The sequence below is a fragment of the Amphiura filiformis genome, chromosome 15, assembly GCF_039555335.1.
Source record: "Amphiura filiformis chromosome 15, Afil_fr2py, whole genome shotgun sequence".
Lineage (NCBI taxonomy): Eukaryota > Metazoa > Echinodermata > Ophiuroidea > Amphilepidida > Amphiuridae > Amphiura > Amphiura filiformis.
In genome coordinates, this window is record NC_092642.1 from 11,869,921 (window position 1) to 11,889,448 (window position 19,528).

General features: G+C 38.5%; 2 protein-coding genes across 2 annotated transcripts in view; one reads left to right on the forward strand and one right to left on the reverse strand.

The window, feature by feature from the left end:
- The window catches only part of LOC140171259 (sodium/potassium/calcium exchanger 5-like), a 69,793-nt gene that overhangs the window by 22,668 nt on the left and 27,597 nt on the right, over positions 1 to 19,528 (reverse strand). The window lies entirely within an intron of this gene.
- Positions 8,945 to 15,396, forward strand: LOC140172126 (nmrA-like family domain-containing protein 1). The gene is made up of 5 exons (XM_072195468.1): positions 8,945 to 9,092; positions 9,538 to 9,665; positions 10,185 to 10,434; positions 13,454 to 13,647; positions 14,976 to 15,396. Exons 1-5 carry the CDS (start codon positions 8,945 to 8,947, stop codon positions 15,162 to 15,164), a joined length of 909 nt encoding a protein of 302 aa, XP_072051569.1. The 3' UTR covers positions 15,165 to 15,396.

Here is a 19,528-nt window from a genome sequence, read left to right on the forward strand (position 1 = left end):
GTTTGTACTTTTTAACACACATCTTTTCCCCGTATTTATTACGCCTACGGTCGGTCGTTCACCCGTATTATCATTCATTGCGAGACTCTGCGTCGTTTACGCGCGACATGGCGTAGTGCTGCGTTACCCGCGCGCTATCGCTGCGCTACGCGAGCGGCTTGGCATTAGATACGCCCGTACGACGCGCACGGGCTAGCTTGACAACTGACTCCCTTTTTGTTTACCCAGCATAGCAACGTACCACATTTTCACTGATTTTGAGGCCAATTCTTGACCGTTTTCAACCAAATAAAGTTTAAACACGTTCCCGTATATTCATCGATCTCCCGTATGAATTTGGCGACATTTGGATCGAAACTGACGGAGCCTTTCCATGATACATAGATACATAGATACATACATAGATACAACATTTCCCTATTTATAGTAAGACTAGCGGGACACCCGCGCTACGCGCGGGTCCCCGCTAGGTGAGTAAATGGGAGCGTTCACTAAAACAGGAGGAATTACTGAACAGGTAGAATCATTGAAAAGGTAAATTTCATTTATCTGAGTCTGACCCTCGTTAAGCCTAAGTTTCCATTTTAGCTTCTTTCTTTCTTTTTAGTTTCTTCTATGGGCCAATTTTGTTCCATTTTTTTAAAAACATTTTGCTGCTAAGCTTGCAAATTTCCGTTACCATCTTACTATACTCGTAGGCCTACCTGTTTGTCCTCATTTTGTTTTCTTTTTTAATTACAGTAGGCCTACCTCTTCATGTTGTTTGTACTTTTTAACACACATCTTTTCCCCGTATTTATTACGCCTACGGTCGGTCGTTCACCCATATTATAATTCATTGCGCGACTCTGCGTCGTTTACGCGCGACATGGCGTAGTGCTGCGTTACCCGCCCGCTATCGCTGCGCTACGCGAGCGGCTTGGCATTAGATACGCCCGTACGACGCGCACGGGCTAGCTTGACAACTGACTCCCTTTTTTGTTTACCCAGCATAGCAACGTACCACATTTTCACTGATTTTGAGGCCAATTCTTGACCGTTTTCAACCAAATAAAGTTTAAACACGTTCCCGTATATTCCTCGATCTCCCGTATGAATTTGGCGACATTTGGATCGAAACTGACGGAGCCTTTCCATGATACATAGATACATACATAGATAGATAGATACATACAACATTTCCCTATTTATAGTAAGACTAGCGGGATACCTGCGCTTCGCGCGGGTCCCCGCTAGATGAGTAAATGGGAGCGTTCACTATAACAGGAAAAATTACTGAACAGGTAGAATCATTGAAAAGGTACATTTTTATTTATCTAAATCTGTCTCTTCTAACATTTTCTTTTTTAGTTTCCTCTGCTTAGCTTGTTGTGATTTTCCGTTTCCATGTTATTTATTTATTTAAGGGGGTACTACACCCATTGGATTTTTTTGCGGGTTTTCTGCATTTTGTGGAGAAATGAGAAAAAAAAATTGGTCAAAGTGGTATGCAAAATGAAGGGGCAAATCTTCTCGTTCTATTGGTGGCATCGGTATCAATGTAGCTTACATGCTTTTAAAGGTAGAAGCTCGGAAGAGGTACATAGACCTCGATTCACAAAATCGAGTTTCTTTAGAATTTCAGAATTGATACCGTTAATCCAATCACTCACACTTGTTAAGCATTTGTGACAGACGCTAAAAGTATAAAAATTATTTTTGGGGGGAAATTAATTAATTATGCACAGCTTTGAAAACATTAATATGCATCAATTTCATGTTATCAATGAAATTAAACTTATTTCCCCCTTTTAGTTGACAATGATATGCAAAATTTGTGTTCGCAAGGCAGCATATTTGTTTCAGGTTTGATAAGGTTGAAATTAAAGAACAGTAAATGCCTTGGTTTTCAGTATTAGGTGAATTTTTGCTCAGTTTTCTGAGGAAATACGGGAAGCTTACAAAACATGATTTATAATGCATTTGTAATGTGAATCGGTATGTTCACAATGATAACAGCTAAATGGGACACCCTACTAGTTCACGTGTATTAACAGTTTCGTCACTTACCTGTACCGCATGCTGAAATCATTCCACTTTAAGAAAATCCATTATAAATCCAGTATAAATCCATGAAACTCACTGTATTCGCTTGCCGAAAGACTTCCGCATACATTTTTGTACAGACGCCATGATTTGGTTTTTCTAGCGGTGGGCGATTCGATACCATTTTGGTATCGGTCAATTTCCGATACAATACTTTTATTTTTATGGAACGTAGGCCTATTGAAAACAAAAATAATTATTCGAAAATTGAAAACAAATATTAAATAAAAAATCTTTCATTCTCTATTAGCGACTTCAGGTAGCGAATAAATTGTGTGTGGTAGGCCTATAGGGACCGTCGACCGTTCACAAACACTTGCTGGGGGGGGGGGGGGGGGCTGAAGCAAAAAAAATCATCACAAAATTTTTCGGGGCCCCCTTTAGCCTACAGACCTCCTATCATTCACATTTAAAAGTGTATAGAAACTAGTTTACGCTAGGAATCCTCATTTCATACAATTTTTAACAATATTTCACACACCCGAAGTTTTCGTGTTCTTGAGCATTGTAAAGTTGCAATGTTCGAATCCAATCAAAGTAGGCCTAATTGCAAATCTTTTACAAAATATTTTACAAACACCACGGTTATATGTTATGAAAGATTTGAAACTATAGCCAATGTATTGGTTTTGTTTAATGTTTACAATTAATTTCAACACAAAAATTGTGTTAATAATGTTTTAAACTTAAATTGTCAACAGAAAGAGTCAGCTGATCATCAGGTTTTATGTCTTCTTTTAACATGAGTGGAAACAAAGGAACCCGAAGAATGTGCAAAGTTATTGACTTCGGCTAGCATCTTAAATTTAAACTCTGAGTCAAAAATAAGCTTTGTTTCATTAATTAAAAAGAAAGTTGTAAAGTTGTTGTATCTTGTTGGTAAAGTGAAGTTTGCTACTGGTTTTATTATTACCTGTGTTGCGATTCGAAATCCCACAAAGAGTAAGTAAGTTCGTTATTAAATGTGGTAGGCCTCAGTACCCCCCTCCAATCCCCAACATAGGCCTACACATGGACTCAATTAAGGTTAGCCGAGAGTTTTTCATGCGCTTGATTTCAGAGGGGCGTAAGTTCATAACAGAAACAGCCATGCAGAAAATGAACAAGCGTAGCGGGACGTAGGCCTACTTACAATAGAATATTGATCCACGGTCAAGACATGAAAAGGCTATGAAACTTGGCTTAGCTCGTGCCCGGAGCTCGGATGCCGGGGGGGGGGGTGGCACAAGCCGTTTTCGGCAATTTTCACAAGGATTTTATCAATTTTAAAATTGATTGGGGGCATTTTGAATTTATAGCCTTGATATCTTTGATGAAATCAATGCTGATATTCCCCTGATTACAATGTAAGGGATGATTTTGGGATTTTTTGGGATGAAAATCAACAAGACAGACTTAGCAGGCCTACAAATTTCTGAATTATATAAAGTGAAAAACAATCAATCACGATTCACTGCACTCAGCGAATCAATCAAAAAAAACTAAAAAGAAAGGAGCAAGAAAGAATAAAAAAAAAAAAAAAAAGAGAGAGAAAGAAAATGAACGAAAAGAAAGAAAGAAAGAAAGAAATGAAAAAAAAAAAAGAAATGAAAAAGAAAGGAGAAAGAAAAGAGGAAAGAAAGGAAGTAAAAATGAGAAAAGAGAAAAAAAAGGAAATTCAGCCACACGGAGACTCGAACCCACAAAAATAATTCATATTAGATTCCCAGTCCAACGCTCTATCCACTCGGCCATAGATCAGCTTACGCAATTCACTGTTCTCAAAGCGGATGATTTAACTGTAATTGGATGCAATTACATGATTACAATCGCGTCCGCATTATGGCTCTTAGAATAAACACGCATGTCGGCGCTGAAATTTTGAACGAACTGATGGAGGAAAACCTCGTTTTTTTATAATTTTCTTCAATTTGGAGTGAAAATCAAATGGAATAGCAATTGGCAGAATGTTGAGAAATAATGTAGGTATTCAGATGTCTAAATTAACGTCTCGTAATCAAGATATCGATAATTTCACAAACCAGCTTTTCTCAAGCAAATTCTCCAAAATTTTCCCCAAAACGGGCTTTTAAAATTTAATCGGTACTGTATTTGGTTCTTCCCCATGGCAACATTATTTCTTTGATCGATTTGTAATACAATACGAAAAAGAAGAAAACAATCCTCGGTGTGGATTTATACGGAGCGCAAAAAAAAAAAAACCTCATGGAACGTGTTTTTGATCTTGTGAACATGGTGGGTAAAAATGCTTTAAACGAAGGATTTTCAAATTTATTCTAATAATTTGTATATAACACACACAAAATGTTAAGCTACATCCAATGCACCAACATTTCACTCGCTGCGATATTTGATTACTGAGAAAACTCTGTTTTAGAGAACAACTTTATACGTCTTTTATACGTTTTTTATACGTCTCTTTGTGTAACCTTAAGGCGCGGATTCAGGTGGCTGACGCCCCCCAAATAACTAAATAAAGAGAAGAGAAGGGGCAGGAAGGGGAAAAAGAGAAGAGAAAATGGAGGAAAGGAGGAGAGAAACTAAATTGCACGTAATTGAGTAGGCCCATGTGTAAATAACCGCACAGTCGGGACGATTGGAAGTAGGTCCTATAGAGGCCTGCGACTAGGCATTGCTTGAAGGCGGGTCCTCGTCCTAAAAGCACGTGAAAATTACTGCGGGTCCGCCGATATGCAGGGCCCCTCACATTTTGCCACCAAAGTCAAAAATTAAGACGGACTCCATAACGACTTCATCGATTTATGCATGCTTTAGTAATTGCCAATCTCAAGTTTTGCAAATTGATTTCGGGCCCTTTTTCTGTTTAAAGCAATTGATTCAAATAGTAGTGTAAAAACAATGCACCGAATGGCTTCAATTCGACCTTTATTTTGCAAATTTTTCAAACTTCTCAGGGGGGAACATCCCCCTCAGACCCCCCCTTGCGTAGTGGATAAACATATGATCATTTTCGCTCTTCTTCCAACATTTGCAAATTTAAGCCCAATTTGCGGTATAGGCTTACAGGGAAAACTTGTCCAAGGAAGGTTTCATGGACCATCATTTTACAAATTTGCGGCTTTTTCAAACTACAATTTTACACACTAGTACCAAAATGGTCCACCAAATCACTTCAATTTAGTCTTCATTTTACCCTCCCCTGCGTAATCGATATACAAGTGGCCATTTTCGCTTCTGCTTTCGCCGATTTATGTTTAAAACAATTTATAGGCCTACGATAATAGGGAATTCGAAACTTGTCCACGAAAGGCTCTCACAAATTTTCGGCCGCCAAACTAAAATTTTACACTAGTATATAGGCCTTGGCATAATAGTGCCAAAATTGTCCACCAAATCGCTTCAATTAGATCTTCATTTTGCACACGTTTTTTTTTTTTTTTTTTTCTGAGGGGGGAACACCCTCCCTCAGACAACCCCCTGCGTCGCGCAAGCGCGCTCCGCGGCCATTATTTTTTTCATTTTGTTTTATTTTTTCTACAAATTCGACCCAATCCCCCTGACTGCTCTAGTTCGACAATGGGTACCAAAAGCTGGTATCGCCCATCCCTATGAAGATTGACTACGTACTCTCGCTAAATAAAAATCCCTTAAAAGGGATGAATAAGCGTCCTTATCAACCAATCAACTTTTAAGACAAATAGGTGAAAAACGATGTTTTTTCATAATTTTTTTAATTTCACATGATCCGTGCATATATCGCCTAGCTATAAATGAAAAAATATTTTTTTAGACCAATCAAACCAATATATGGGTGTAGTACGCCCTTAACCTAAATCTGTTCTTTCTTACATTTCCCTTTTAGCATCTTTTTTTATTTGCTGCTTGTGATTTCCCGTTTCCATGTTTTTTTATTTAATTCTGTTCTCATTATTTTAGCTTCTTTTTTTCTTACATTTCCTGAATAGTTTCTTTCCTTCATTGTTTCGTTCCCGTTTCATTTAGTTACTTTAACCCGTTGGTCTAATTACTTGTACCTTTTTGTCCTCATTTTAATTTAATTTTTCTTTACAGTACCGCTTCATCCCGTGACCCGTCCATGTACCTTTTGTCCTTTATTATTTTTTTCTTCTTTCCGTATTATCATGTCCACTGGTCTCTGGCTCGCAAATCGTGTTGCTCTGCGCCGTGTACGCGCGCATTGGCGTAATGCGCATTACGCATGCGACGCCGACGCGCTGCCGGCCAGCTGCAGTGACGCGTAGGCTGGTAACCGATTTTCAAAACAAAAACCCTGTTTTTACCCATATTTTCACTGTTTTTGCAGCCAATTCTTGCCCGTTTCCAACCAAATTTTCGCATAACCGTCTCGGTATATGGTTCAATGTCCCGTATGAATTTGGCGACATTTTGATCGAAACTGACGGAGCCTTTATACATGATACATAGATACATACATAGATACATAGATACATACAACATTCCCCTATTTATAGTAAGATAACGAAGTTCCCCTTTTATATTGTAAATATTTGTACTTGTAACTTGTAAGTTTAAGATTACAACTTTAATTGTAAATATTTGTATTTGTAACTTCAATATTAACTATACCAGTTTGTTTGTTGAATGTTAATAAAATATATTGATTGATACTGCATCACCCGATAATGAGGGCCGAGAAAAATAGGTAGAGAAGCGACACTCTCTGCAAACTGCCTATACCGTGCTATACCGCAGCTGAAGACAGGCAATTCGCAAGCGTCGTCGCCGGCCAAGTCTTACTACGATCGTGTAATGAGAAGATACCATAGAGTCCTACATAGAGATCTGAGGAAGAGACGGTCCGAATTGACCTAGTGACCTATAATTTATCGGAGAATCACATTTTTAGAGTATAAGTCCGCCCACCGCTGTCAATCATTCTAATGAACAAATAAACAAGCTCTGGCAATGACGTAATCCTAATTATAAATGAGAGAATCACATTGTACATGTACTGTCTGCTGTACCATATGTCTTCCAACAAGTGCCGGAGTGTCGCGGGCCTGATGAGGGCCGATTGTTCCATGAATTGCGACTGGCAAAACTGTTATGCACTTACCGCGTATTTTACGGTCTATCGCGTAATCGCGAAGGCACGCAACGCTCTATCGCGTATATGCGAAGGCACGCAACACTGGCGTGATTGTTAGACACGGCCATGGACGAAAGAGAAACAGACCGCGTACCATCAGTCAAAGTCCCCGTGTATTGTATGCTACCAGTTCTCGCATATTCATGAGGGCCGATTGTTCGATCATGCCGTGTCTAACAATCACGCCAGCGCTGCGTGCCTTCGCGTATACGCGATAGAGCGTTGCGTGCTTTAGCGATTACGCGACAGACCGTGAAAATACGCGGTAATTGCCTAGCAGTCTCGCCTGTCGCATTTCATGGAACAATCGGCCCTCATTATCGGATGAGGCGGAGACTTTGACTGGTGGTACGCGCTCTGTCTTATCTTACTCCTCTGTGGACACGGCACAATCGACCCTCATGAATATGCGAGAATTCACAGCATACAATGCACGGGGACTTTGACTGTTGATACATGGTCTGTTTGTGTGTCTAACCGCATAGCTCATAAACTCAGAACAGATAATAATTATTATAAAGAAGTGAACAACTAAATTATACAAAGAAACGAGAAAGTAGTGTTATTTCTTGAAAAACCAGTATTTTGTTTTCATTTTCACCACGTTTGCTTTTCTCGCGTTATGGCGACCGTGATATGCGCTGGCTCGCATAGTCATACCGCGTCATGCATCACTGGTTGCTCACGTCCGGACGATATACACATGGAGGACTTGTCATTTACGAACCGCGAATTTGATATCAGAAGGACATTCACCCACCTTTGCAAAGTATTTTGTGGGACCTGGATGCACATCAGAAACACCAGATAGATTGCATTGATTTTTTTTAATTCGCGATATAGTACAAATTCGCGATATAGTACAGATATTTGTTAAATTTTTCAATACTCGAAGTAAACTTTATCAATCTAATGATATATGCTTAAAGTGTATATTGCTGGGTGGAACAGCCGCCCATCATATGGAAAGTTCGATCTTTCTTCCCCCAAAACACCTAACAAATTGAGGTTTTTTTAGGTATTTTTTAATAATTTGTCATAACATTTCTATTATATCACGAATAAAAAAGAAATCAAAATTATTTGATATCAGAAGGATATTCCTCGGTTACTAGCTGATCACCGGTCTTTCGCGGTTCGTAAATGCATAGAGTTTGGACTTGATTATTAGCCTGATTAGTATTTTTCACTTGGAATTCTTTGCATGTTGTGGCCATTTTATAAGTTCCCCGTATAACTCAGAGTGACTAAAAATAGAACTGTTAAATCTCCTCCCCGTATAAGTATTCCACTGTAGGACCGTAAGGTTTTAGCCTTTTACCAATTCACCAAACTTCCTAATTTATAATAGATAGGTTATTGATTTTTCGGTCTCATGACCGATCTCTTAAGTAGAATTTTGTGGGGAAGTGGTCAAATTTTGAAAAAAATTCAAACAAAACACACGTTATCTTGTTTGGGTGAAAATTGGGTAAATTGTTCGAGTTTCATGAACTATTTTCATATTAAAGCAAGTAATATCATGAAGAGAGGGCATTTTATTTGAATAAGCAACCAGGCAAGTGGGTCATTTTTATGAGTGACTGTGCTAACCTTGACATTCTATAATTATACGCGTATTTAGGTAATAACAACGATTCAATAAAATTGCACACTTCCCTGGTCAGAGTGTGTGTCCATGGTCACCCTATTGTGTTTTGGCAATCTGTTATTTAACGCACTACTATAAAAAATTTACAGTACAAACCAGTGGTGATTGCGAATAAAATGGCTAAGCTAGTAATTGTTGTATTCGGTGCTACGGGAAGACAGGGTGGTGGGGTTGTTGAAGCTCTGTTGAAGAATGATATCTTTGAGGTTCGAGGTGTTACGAGGAATACAAAGAGTGATAAAGCTAAGGCGCTTGAAATACAGGGTAAGTTACTGTATTCTCACTGCACGTGCGGTACGTACTATTTCAGAGTATAACAGGAATGTCCGATTTCAATCGTATTCCAATGATTAATATGCTTTCTGTATTTTGTGCAACCTGTAATAATATTATATAGTAGTAGCATATTTAACTACACACAAAATCTATCTTACAGTTGACTGTTTTGTTTTGTTTGTGTGCCCATCGGAATCCCTCACTCCACCAGGGGCTTAATGGGCAAGTCGCTGTGCTCGCGCTTGGCGCTTGGAAAGTCTTCTCTACATGTATAATAGAAGTTTCCTGAATGAACAAAATTGGGTATGGACTGAAACAAACTTTAGGGTAAATTTTGCCCCCTGTGTAAATTCAGGGATATGAGATTGTGATCTAATAGAATTGATAGCGAACCAGAAAACTATAATTCTGTATTTTTATGTCTTTTTGTAAGGTGTAAAGGTAGTTGAAGGAAACTTAGATGATCCCAAGTCTTTAGCGGATATACTATCGGGATGTTATGGTGTATTTGGATTAACAAACTACTGGGAACTCTTCGACTCTAACAAAGAACTCCAACAGGTAAGAATTTCTCTAAAATCAATTTTGAGAAACAATCTACGAGACTTTTTATACCAAATCTTATAAATAATAATTATAAGTTATAAGATTCCGCTGATATTCAAACCACCAATTTCTGTTAGACGGGTGTTCTTGGTAAGCTCTATAGGATCTTGTTTAGAAGGCATCTGTGGTTAACTGTATGGTAAGAGATCGACGAACACTACATCGATTACATTCCCTTTCTCAATGGATTACCAATATAGATGAACTTTCATGCTAAAAACTAAGTTGGTTACCAGCTCTTATGCTGATTGGTCTAACGAAGCTTAAATAAACATATTTCCAAAATCCAGTCTACGCTGGCATCGTCAAAATATCAGTTGCCCTGGTAGGGCCTACAGACCTGCCCTGGTATTAGGCTCTGGTATTTGCATCCAACAAAGGTTTCGGTTGAAGAGAGAATATTAGAGCGCTTTAAAGTATTTCTTTTCATATTAAAGATGTCTTATTTTACTTTTCTTTATTTTTGCCTTTTAGGGGAAAAATTTGGTAGATGCATGCAAAGCCGCTGGCGTGAAACACCTGATTTTCAGCGGCGCGCCAGATATCAAGGAATTGCTTGGGAAATCCTGCCCTCATACTGACGGCAAAGCTGAGATAGCGAAGTACATGTTTGCGTCGGGAGTGCCCAGTACACTTGTACGATATTCGTTGTATGTAGGAACCTTACTGCGTGGTTTTTTAAAGGATCATGTGAACAAGGATGACAAGGGCGTATTTGTGATTGGTAAGGATTTGTTTAAAACACATTCCATGTTCCAACCCTTGTTTTTTCTTCGAAATCGAAGATGGTACAACATAGTTTTACTTCCAGACCACTTTTGCTCCTTCGTCACTCCTTCGTTATTAAAGTCACTTAAAGTTAAACACCACTAAGCATCTATATAACACAGTTTTTAATAGAAAAATAGGTAATTTCAAGCACGATATTCTCATACATGGAACTCTCACAGCAAAAAGACTTTATTATCAATTAGGAGTATAAGGTTGAATCCCCAAATGACCAAAATTTCAACATTTGATGGCCTGAGACGTTTCTTGTTTTAAACCACTGAAGTGTATATATTTTATATAGTGCGCCCTCCCTTTTAAGGGAACTGAGAAAAATAATACTCCGGTAAAATAATGATAGAAGCATGTCATTGCTGTATGTTACTTTAAAATTTGCACATTTGAAGATGTACGAATATGACGATCTACTAGCAGAATTTGAAACTGGAGAATGGACTACTTTCCAGTAAATATCGGAGGATTCGGAACGGAGGTTTCTACAGATGTCTCAGAAAATGCGTTGCCAACATGGAAAGAGAAAATCCATCATGGATCCAAAACTGTACAATCTGGTTATACGTGAACACGGAGACTTTTCAACAGATATAATTTATACAAATAAAACACCAGCAAAATGCTCGGAGGAAAGAGGGCCGGTTGAACGCTCAGAAAACTTGTTTAACCCACCAAAGTCTGGTCCCCAAGTACAGAGACCTCATGCACACAGACTTGAGAGTCAACCTCACCTGTTCACAGAGAATACATCAGGAGTGTTCATCTTTAAAAGAGTGAAACAGTGGCTCCGAAGATGTTTGCACGGCTGCGCTGGTGATTCACAAATGAATTATTATTCCTCTCAGGTCAGAAGCAAAAACTGTCTGGAGCGTTGTTCGGACACTGCCTTCTATTTCGACTGTAAATCTTCATCATTTTTTTAAAAACCTGGACACGAGGAAAATATTAATATTCACCAAATGTCATGGTGACATTTTCCACGTGGAATAGGGCTGAAGTTGAGCAACAGACCAAGTTTATCCCATCTCTACCAATTCATACTGACGGCACAACATACACAAATCCAACCCTCCGGCTACCTAGACTATGCCATAGTCGAATTTTATTAAAAATATGTTATTATTAGTCATGATGAACCCATTTCGTTGAACTCAAAATTATACTGATGTTTATTAAAATTAAAGTATTCAATAGTAAAATGGTCATAAAGAGTTAAAAATATCAGACGATTAGTGACAATAAAAGTAATTGAATGCAACATTATCTTGCATAATTATAACGGCTCACTTTAATACTGAACAATTCTGATTTTGGAACCAGTTTGTTGATAGCGAACCCAAAACTTGGGAAGCTAACAAACAGAGGGAGTAGGGTGACTGATCAGATGTGAAAATCTATCAATTGTGCACACATTAATTAAATTAGAGTTTTAAGCTTAAATACAATATCTAGAGTATGCACAATGGGCAAGTGGACTACGGGGTAGTCTACCGGCTACCAAGAACTGATAGTCCGGCCGCCAAACTCAATTTAGCCACAGAAGCTTGTTTTGGTGTCCAGAGTTTTGTTTTTGATAGGTATTGTTTCTCAAGACCACCAACTTCAAAAATAAGTTTACTGGATCTCTGTCAGCATTCAGCATTGTGAGATATGGCGGGTCAAAGTTCACACAGAGGTCAAAATTCAAACTGCTGTTGAAAAGGTTTCCAAATTATTCCTCTTCTCATAGCGATCCAGAAAAAAGTATACTTTTACCTATCTGCGAATACCCTAGGCAAAAAGGTCAAAGGTCACAATTTGACTCCACAGTCAACCTGACAAATGCTCTGATCTTCACCAAAATAGTCTCAAATTGGTCATCATAGAAAATCCATTCAGAAAAATAATAGTTTGCATTGTGTATGATGTTTCCTTAAATGGGTAACCATGGAAACATAGCAAACAGGGTCAGGGTATGTATGATTCAATGGACATTGACCTTTGTCACCACAATACCATGGTAACGAAACATCCTAGCTATGGTAAACTATTCTTTTTATTAATTGTTTATAAATTTGAGATTATTTTCATACAATTGTGGAGGTCAAATGGTGACCTTTGACCTTATGGGATGTCACAGATAGGTAAAAGTATACTTTTTCTGAATCGCCATGACAAGAGGAATAATTTGGAGAACCTTTCAAATGCTCAATGCTGACAGAGGTCCAGTAAACTTATTTTTGATGTTGGTGATCTTAAGAAGCAATATCCATAGGAACAAAACTATGGACACCAAAACAACGTCATACCCACTGGCAGCCTGACTATGAAACTCAAGACATCCTGCAAAAAGCCAATGACTATAGACGTATCTTAATACGAACGAAGAACATAAGCGTAGTGTTCCCTTCACATTACGGCCAAACGGGCAGTACCATCTACTCAGTAGCCATCAAAAATGAATACTCAGACTTGTGCAAGTCAAATTGTGTGCCTACAATTGTAAGAAAACATGTATTTCTTGGCCTAATTCCCCTCAAATTGCAAATATATTAAAACTGGACTTTTATTGTCAGTTAGAACTAACTAAACGATTAGGATTTAGCTATGTTTCATTTGGCAAAAGAGGATAATTTTTGTAATCCCAAAAAATAGTGCTGTATTTTTCTGGAATAGGGAATATAGTTGGTTTTTTCCCCTTTTATACATTACAGAAGTCCCAATGGAAGGTAAACCTATGGATGTTATCGCTGTACATGTTTAATTTGATGTACAAATTAAACTGCATTTTCAAAGACAGTTCTTGTTTAGCCTAATTTCCCTCAAATTGCAAATAAATTAACGAGCGAGTACCGAATAGGCTGCAACTCAACTAGTCTTATTAGCTATGTTTCATTTGTTAAAACAGGATAATATCCCCCCCCATGCGTATTTTTCTTGAATATGGAGTAGTTGATCTTTCCCCCTTCTATACATTACAGAAATGCCACTGGAAGGTAAACCTATGGATTTTATCGCTGTACATGGAGCTGGCAACGCAGTAGCCGCCATTTTTGCTTCGCCCGAAGCCTACATTGGGAAATCAATCGGATTATCTGGAGATCGTAAAACTATTCAAGAATTGGCAGACATAATGGGGAAACATTTAGCACCAAAAACCTTCAAAGCCAGTGAAGTAAGTAGCAAGTAATGCGAGACTTAAAGCCATATTATAACATTTTCATACAAAATAGATTAGCATTTCTTTGCCATAAAATATTACTGTCAGATATATCCCCTTTTATTTTTGAGCCGAACAACTACGGCAAAGTAAAGAAAATTGGAATTTACTAGCAGCGCACAGTGTCGCCAATACGTACCACTCCTTCGGTCATGTTATGGTACGACCCTTTGTTGTGTAGATCACCGTCCCGCACGCCGTGTACTGTGTGTTATGAATATCGTGTATGCGTTCGACTAATAATTCCGTCGTAATAATAAGACGCCGGTTCCGTCGTTTTATTCAAAATCTCGGATTTTGACCAAACTACAGCACCTAGAGTCTTGATTTTTGCAGGGTATATTGGTTTAATAAAGTACAATATAATCGTGTAAAAAAATGAATTGTAAAAAACCAGTGAGGGCGTCCTCCTCAGCAAATGTTATAATATGGCTTTAAGAACCTAATCAGCCCATAGCAAAAACAAAAGCTATCGGTCATGACATAGTAACTATTCAGTGTATGCCTTCTCCACTGCCTCCCCGTTGAGGTGTCAAATTAATATTCTTCCGTGAACAAAGCGTATTTTGGATTTATGGTTTATTGCACGACTTACGAACAATAATTTAAAAAAAAACCTGGAATGAGTAATTCAGATATCAGTATTGGAATAGTAGGCCTAATACAGTAGGCGTAATGTTTAGGCCAGGCAAATGGAGATTTCACTTGGACCTAGTATAATTGCAACAGGACATATTGATCACAATGCATATCTGTGCCTGCCGAATATCTCCATGCCAACATACTAAAGGTCTTTCATTTAATTTCATTTTTTGTTTGGCATTTATACATCCTAAGACATCCATGTAGATAAAAGATGCCATTACGTTTCTCTACCTGGATAGAATTGATCAAAAATTGAATTGCCTCTTGAGGTTAGTATAATGTCAATGAGTTGACCAGATCACAAGGATGTCATTATAACTAGAGGCAGTATATAACACAAATGAGTCAATGAGTTACATAAAAAATGACCTTGTGTGGTATTTGGTAAATGTTGATCCCTCACTACAAGAGTTATTACCGTCGATTTGGTTGAAAAAGGAGGTGAGACATGATCAAATCTCTCCAGGTAACAAAACGTAATGCCTAATTTGAATGGCACCCAAAAAAAGAAGTATTCAGAAAAAGTATAGTTGGACCTATCTACGACGTACACAGTTCTTGAGTTTTAGGCTCGATCATTTCTCGTTGCACCCCATAGCGAATAATTTGATAAAGTTTTTTTTTTTAATATTCTACAGATAACAATTGAACAATATTACAATTCTGGACTGCCTGGAGCCAAGATTTTGGACACCATGCTCGAGGCCTTTCAAAAAGGTATAATGGACGCTGATTTGGAACTTACTAAGCAACTTGACCCAACAACTATGAGCTTAGAGGACTGGGTCAAAGCAAACAAAGACGCCCTCAACGCCACGTACCAGTAAAGGGAAGATGCCGATTAATATTCTAAACCATTTATAAATGACCATTTTTATTATTTTACTTTATTTAACCTTGTATTCAATATTAGGATTTTACTACAAGCAGATTTTGCATAACACAGAATTCATAGATTCCAATACCAAAGCTGCCACTGTAGGAGGTGAGTCCGGGACCTCATGCAGGGATGGATCCAGGTTTTTGAAAGGGAACTTAAAATGTTTTTACTTCAAACTCTCCTCTGAGTTGGATATTTGTTGTTGTTTTTTCCTTTTTAGGAAAGACCCACCGTAGATCCACCTTTGACCTCCATCTCTAGAGGCGAAGTATCATCCTAATCACTACGTCACACTCACTCCGTGTGATATTGTAATGCGCTGTTTTTGAATGAAACGGATTGAGCAAAGACTCATTGCAAGAATGTCATGTCATTGACTGTCCTTGTGCCGCATTAGATATTGTTTCTTCTCCCACCAATGCAATGTAGCATGAAGGATAAAGGAATACTAATTTGGACAATTTTATCTTGCCCCACCATTCCCATCCAGCTGATTGAGTTTATACTACAGGAAAGTCATGTTATGTTATGAATTTGGACTTGTATATTATTGAAAAGGTTTGCGCTCAAGCGTAGAGTCAATATACGACGTTGTCCAGTGGCTAAGGTATCATTCTATGTATTAAAATATTTGCAATCATGTTGTTAGTTAATTATCATATTTTGGGGTGTTTTAATAGAAATAAACTTTGAAACTAATAAAAGATTAATAATGCGTGTTTGTGTTTTTGTCCGGGGTTTTTGTGTGTCTGTTTTGAGCGCTATAAACGGATAGTTAAAATTATTGCTTTCAATACTATTTGTGTAAAATAACGATGATAATAATAATGACCGCCCCTGGCATTTGGGCTGCCACCCCTCAATGCCAAAAAACAACAAAAAAACAAAACAAAACAAAAACAAACAAAAACCCGCAGTTAGTTATAGGGCGCCTTCCGTCGGGAGAGGTAACTAAGTGCTAGAGCACATCATGGAACCAAGATATCTAAAATCGGTGACATACTTGAATGGTTCTCCGTATAAGGCCTACTTATAATAACCATATAATAACAGAGTAAGAAAAGTTGGGTTTTTTTTCAAATTTTACGAGAACAGCAGGCGAAGAGCGAAGTCTAAATATCGATTTCGTAATTTTCAACGAGTACACACACATTTGAGCATTTGAGTTATATTGTTAATTGGTCATGTATGTCTTGTTAACGAAGGAAAGTGTATCATATTTGGTATCCAAATAATTGCATGAATTTACTCTTTCCAAATATGTATTTTAATTTCCACTCGGGCAATCCTAACGAAATATATGACGGTTCAAAATGGTACAATTGGGACACCCAGTATAAGAACAACTCGATACGTGATTGATGTCAGCTCGAACTTGTGTCAAACTCGTTGTCGCCAGTGTGTGATTGGTTGGGTTGTTGTTATTACACGGGGTCGCGCATGATCGGTGTTTTCCGTAAAAAGTATTGAGGGTCGATAACCCGACGGTTCATGAGACCGAAAAATCATTACCCTATCTATTATAAATTAGGAAGTTTGGGTTTTTGGGTGGGTGCGGCGTGCCCACCCTGTATTCTCTGACTATTGACCTACTTTTTCACATGCCGCAGTGTTGAGAAAATATTCGTGCCGGTTATATCCCAAACACGCACAGAGGTGATAGTTTACGGCGAGTTTTGTAATTATTACTTGATTTTGATATGTAAGTAATACGATAAAGTCGTCATAGGCAGTAATGTGTTTGTATTAAAAGAAATAACAAAAATAATTATTTAAGTAATAGAAATACTATTTGGAAATTGCAGCAAGATTTGCAGATGTTTTTATTTGAACAGTACCAGTTCACCAGTTTTGCTAGTTTTCCTAATCTTTGGGCTAAATTAATAGCATCGTGAAGGTCATATATCATTTTATACTGACAGCTTTGGCATGTACTTATTAATACAGCTTGTATGTGCATTGTGTTCAGTGTGTACATAGGCTATTTACTTTTCAAATCTTGTGACAAATAGTGCTTGCTGGATGCTTGTATAAGGTATTATAGACAAATTATTAGAATGCATGTACACCAGTAGAAATGGCCCAGGTTGAATAAAAGTAAATAACATATGAATGAATATTTTATTCCCTGGATTATTTTTGTTGGGACAAAATAATGATATAGTTTGACGCTTTGAAATACAGTTATGTTAATCATAATAAAGTTACAAAGTTAAAAAATAATATCGAAATATTGTAAAATCAAACATTTCCCTCATAAGTTGCAATACAACATATTGAGGAAATTGATATGACAGATTTTTAAACTCTGTGACATATGCCCTGTGGCATATGTCACAGGGGTAGGTGATGCGTCTAGTGCACATAGTTGTAGTTGTAGATGTAGTTAGCTGCTGTTTCCCTATCCTTCATTCTTAGCTTTCTACCCTACTAACATTCTCCTAGCTTCTCTTCTATCCATCTCCTCGCTTCTCTTTTTTGCTTGCTTGAAACGCCTCTATACTGCGGATCAACCCAACTCGCCGCTGGCTAGCCGCAAGGCGAAAAGAGAAGCAAATTACGTTAGTCTTCTCCTGCCAGTACATAGCCTCTCCTTACTCAAGACTCCTCATGGCCTCCCAGCGGTCACTACCGGGCAATTGGCATCTTGCGATATCAGGCAGACATGAGGGGATCTGGGAGCAGCAAAGGGCCCCAAAGGTGTGGTACGCAGGCCCACCGGCGCGTGGACACGCCCTGGTTACACACCAACCTTTGCCCCAGCTATGGGTCAAATAGCTGAGGTAGTTTACTACCTCAGGCGTAAGGGAGATAGTATCCTGTAAACGGCAAAAGGGCGTAGTGATTAGACTTCACCATACCGGCCAGTGAACAAAAGCAGGGTGTCCTGGAACCTGTACTGTTTCTTGTTTTCTTTGGTTGGAGACAGAGATCACAAGTGTGAAGGGCGCAAGAAAGATGTCTTGTATGTACATTTTTATACGGCCACTGGACAAGCGGAGAGGAAAACTCTGTTAACAAAGCTAGCTGTAGGAGTTGCGACCACAGCTATAACAGCAATCGAAAAACTATGATGGCGAACCAAAACTACACTAGGGTTAAAGTCCCTAATTCAGTCTTAACATCTCCTGGTGCAGACATCGATTTGCAAAGATCACATGACGCCTTGCCTCGAAATCCTGATGGAAGGGACAAGTCTGATGAAGGTGCCTGCAGGAGGAGAAACCTTGTAAATTGCAAGAAAGTCATTTCAATCTCCACCATGAATGTACGGACAATAAGAGAACAGCAGTGTAGAGAGGAGCTAGTTTCTAATCTCATTGAGTACAATGTGGAAGTATTGGGAATACAAGAGCATCGTATTATTCACGATGAACCAATTAAATATGAAAACATACTGGGCAGGACACTGATTACAACATCAGCAACTAAGAACGATGCGGGAGCTGCAGTTGGAGGGGTTGGAATTCTACTGAACAAAAATGCTAAAAATTCACTAGCCAGTGTAAGATCACACAACAACAGAATTCTCATTGCAAACTTCCAGGGTAACCCAGCAACAACTGTCATCGTTACATATTGCCCAACCAACGTAGCTGATGAAGACATAGTAGAGAATCACTACGATAGTATGAGGAGAGCCATTGAATCCATCCCAGCTCATAACCTCTTGATAGTAATGGGTGATTTCAATGCTAGAGTTGGACTGGAAGACACTAAATTTACATACCATGACACCACTAACAGAAATGGAAAGTACCTTGTGGAACTAGCAACAGAGAAGAATCTCATCATTGCAAACACACAGTTTCGCAAGAAAGCTGGAAAATTATGGACATTTACAAGCCCAGGAGGGAATAAATATCAACTAGACTACATACTCATACGAAGAAAATGGAGGAACAGTCTGCAGAACGCTGAGGCATACAACACCTTTGCTAGTGTGGGCTCCGATCACAGAATAGTGTCGGCAAGAATAAGACTAAGCCTCAGAAAGAGCAAGACTTTACCAAGGAAGAGCCAGTTCGATTGGAAATCCCTGAGCACTGATAGAAATATCCAAAAGAGGTACACCATAGAAGTGCACAACAGGTTTGAAATCCTTGAAGACATGGAGGAAACAGCTACAGATAAGTACAGCCGATTTATCGCTGCCAACAAAGAAGCAGCTGAGAAGATCATCCCTGCAAAGAAGCGATCTCGAAGGGCAAACTTTTCTCGTGATCCAAGAGTCATAAAGGCAAGAGACCATATCAGGGAGACGTATGAGGTGTATCAACTGGACATTACTGATTGTAACAGAGAGGAGTA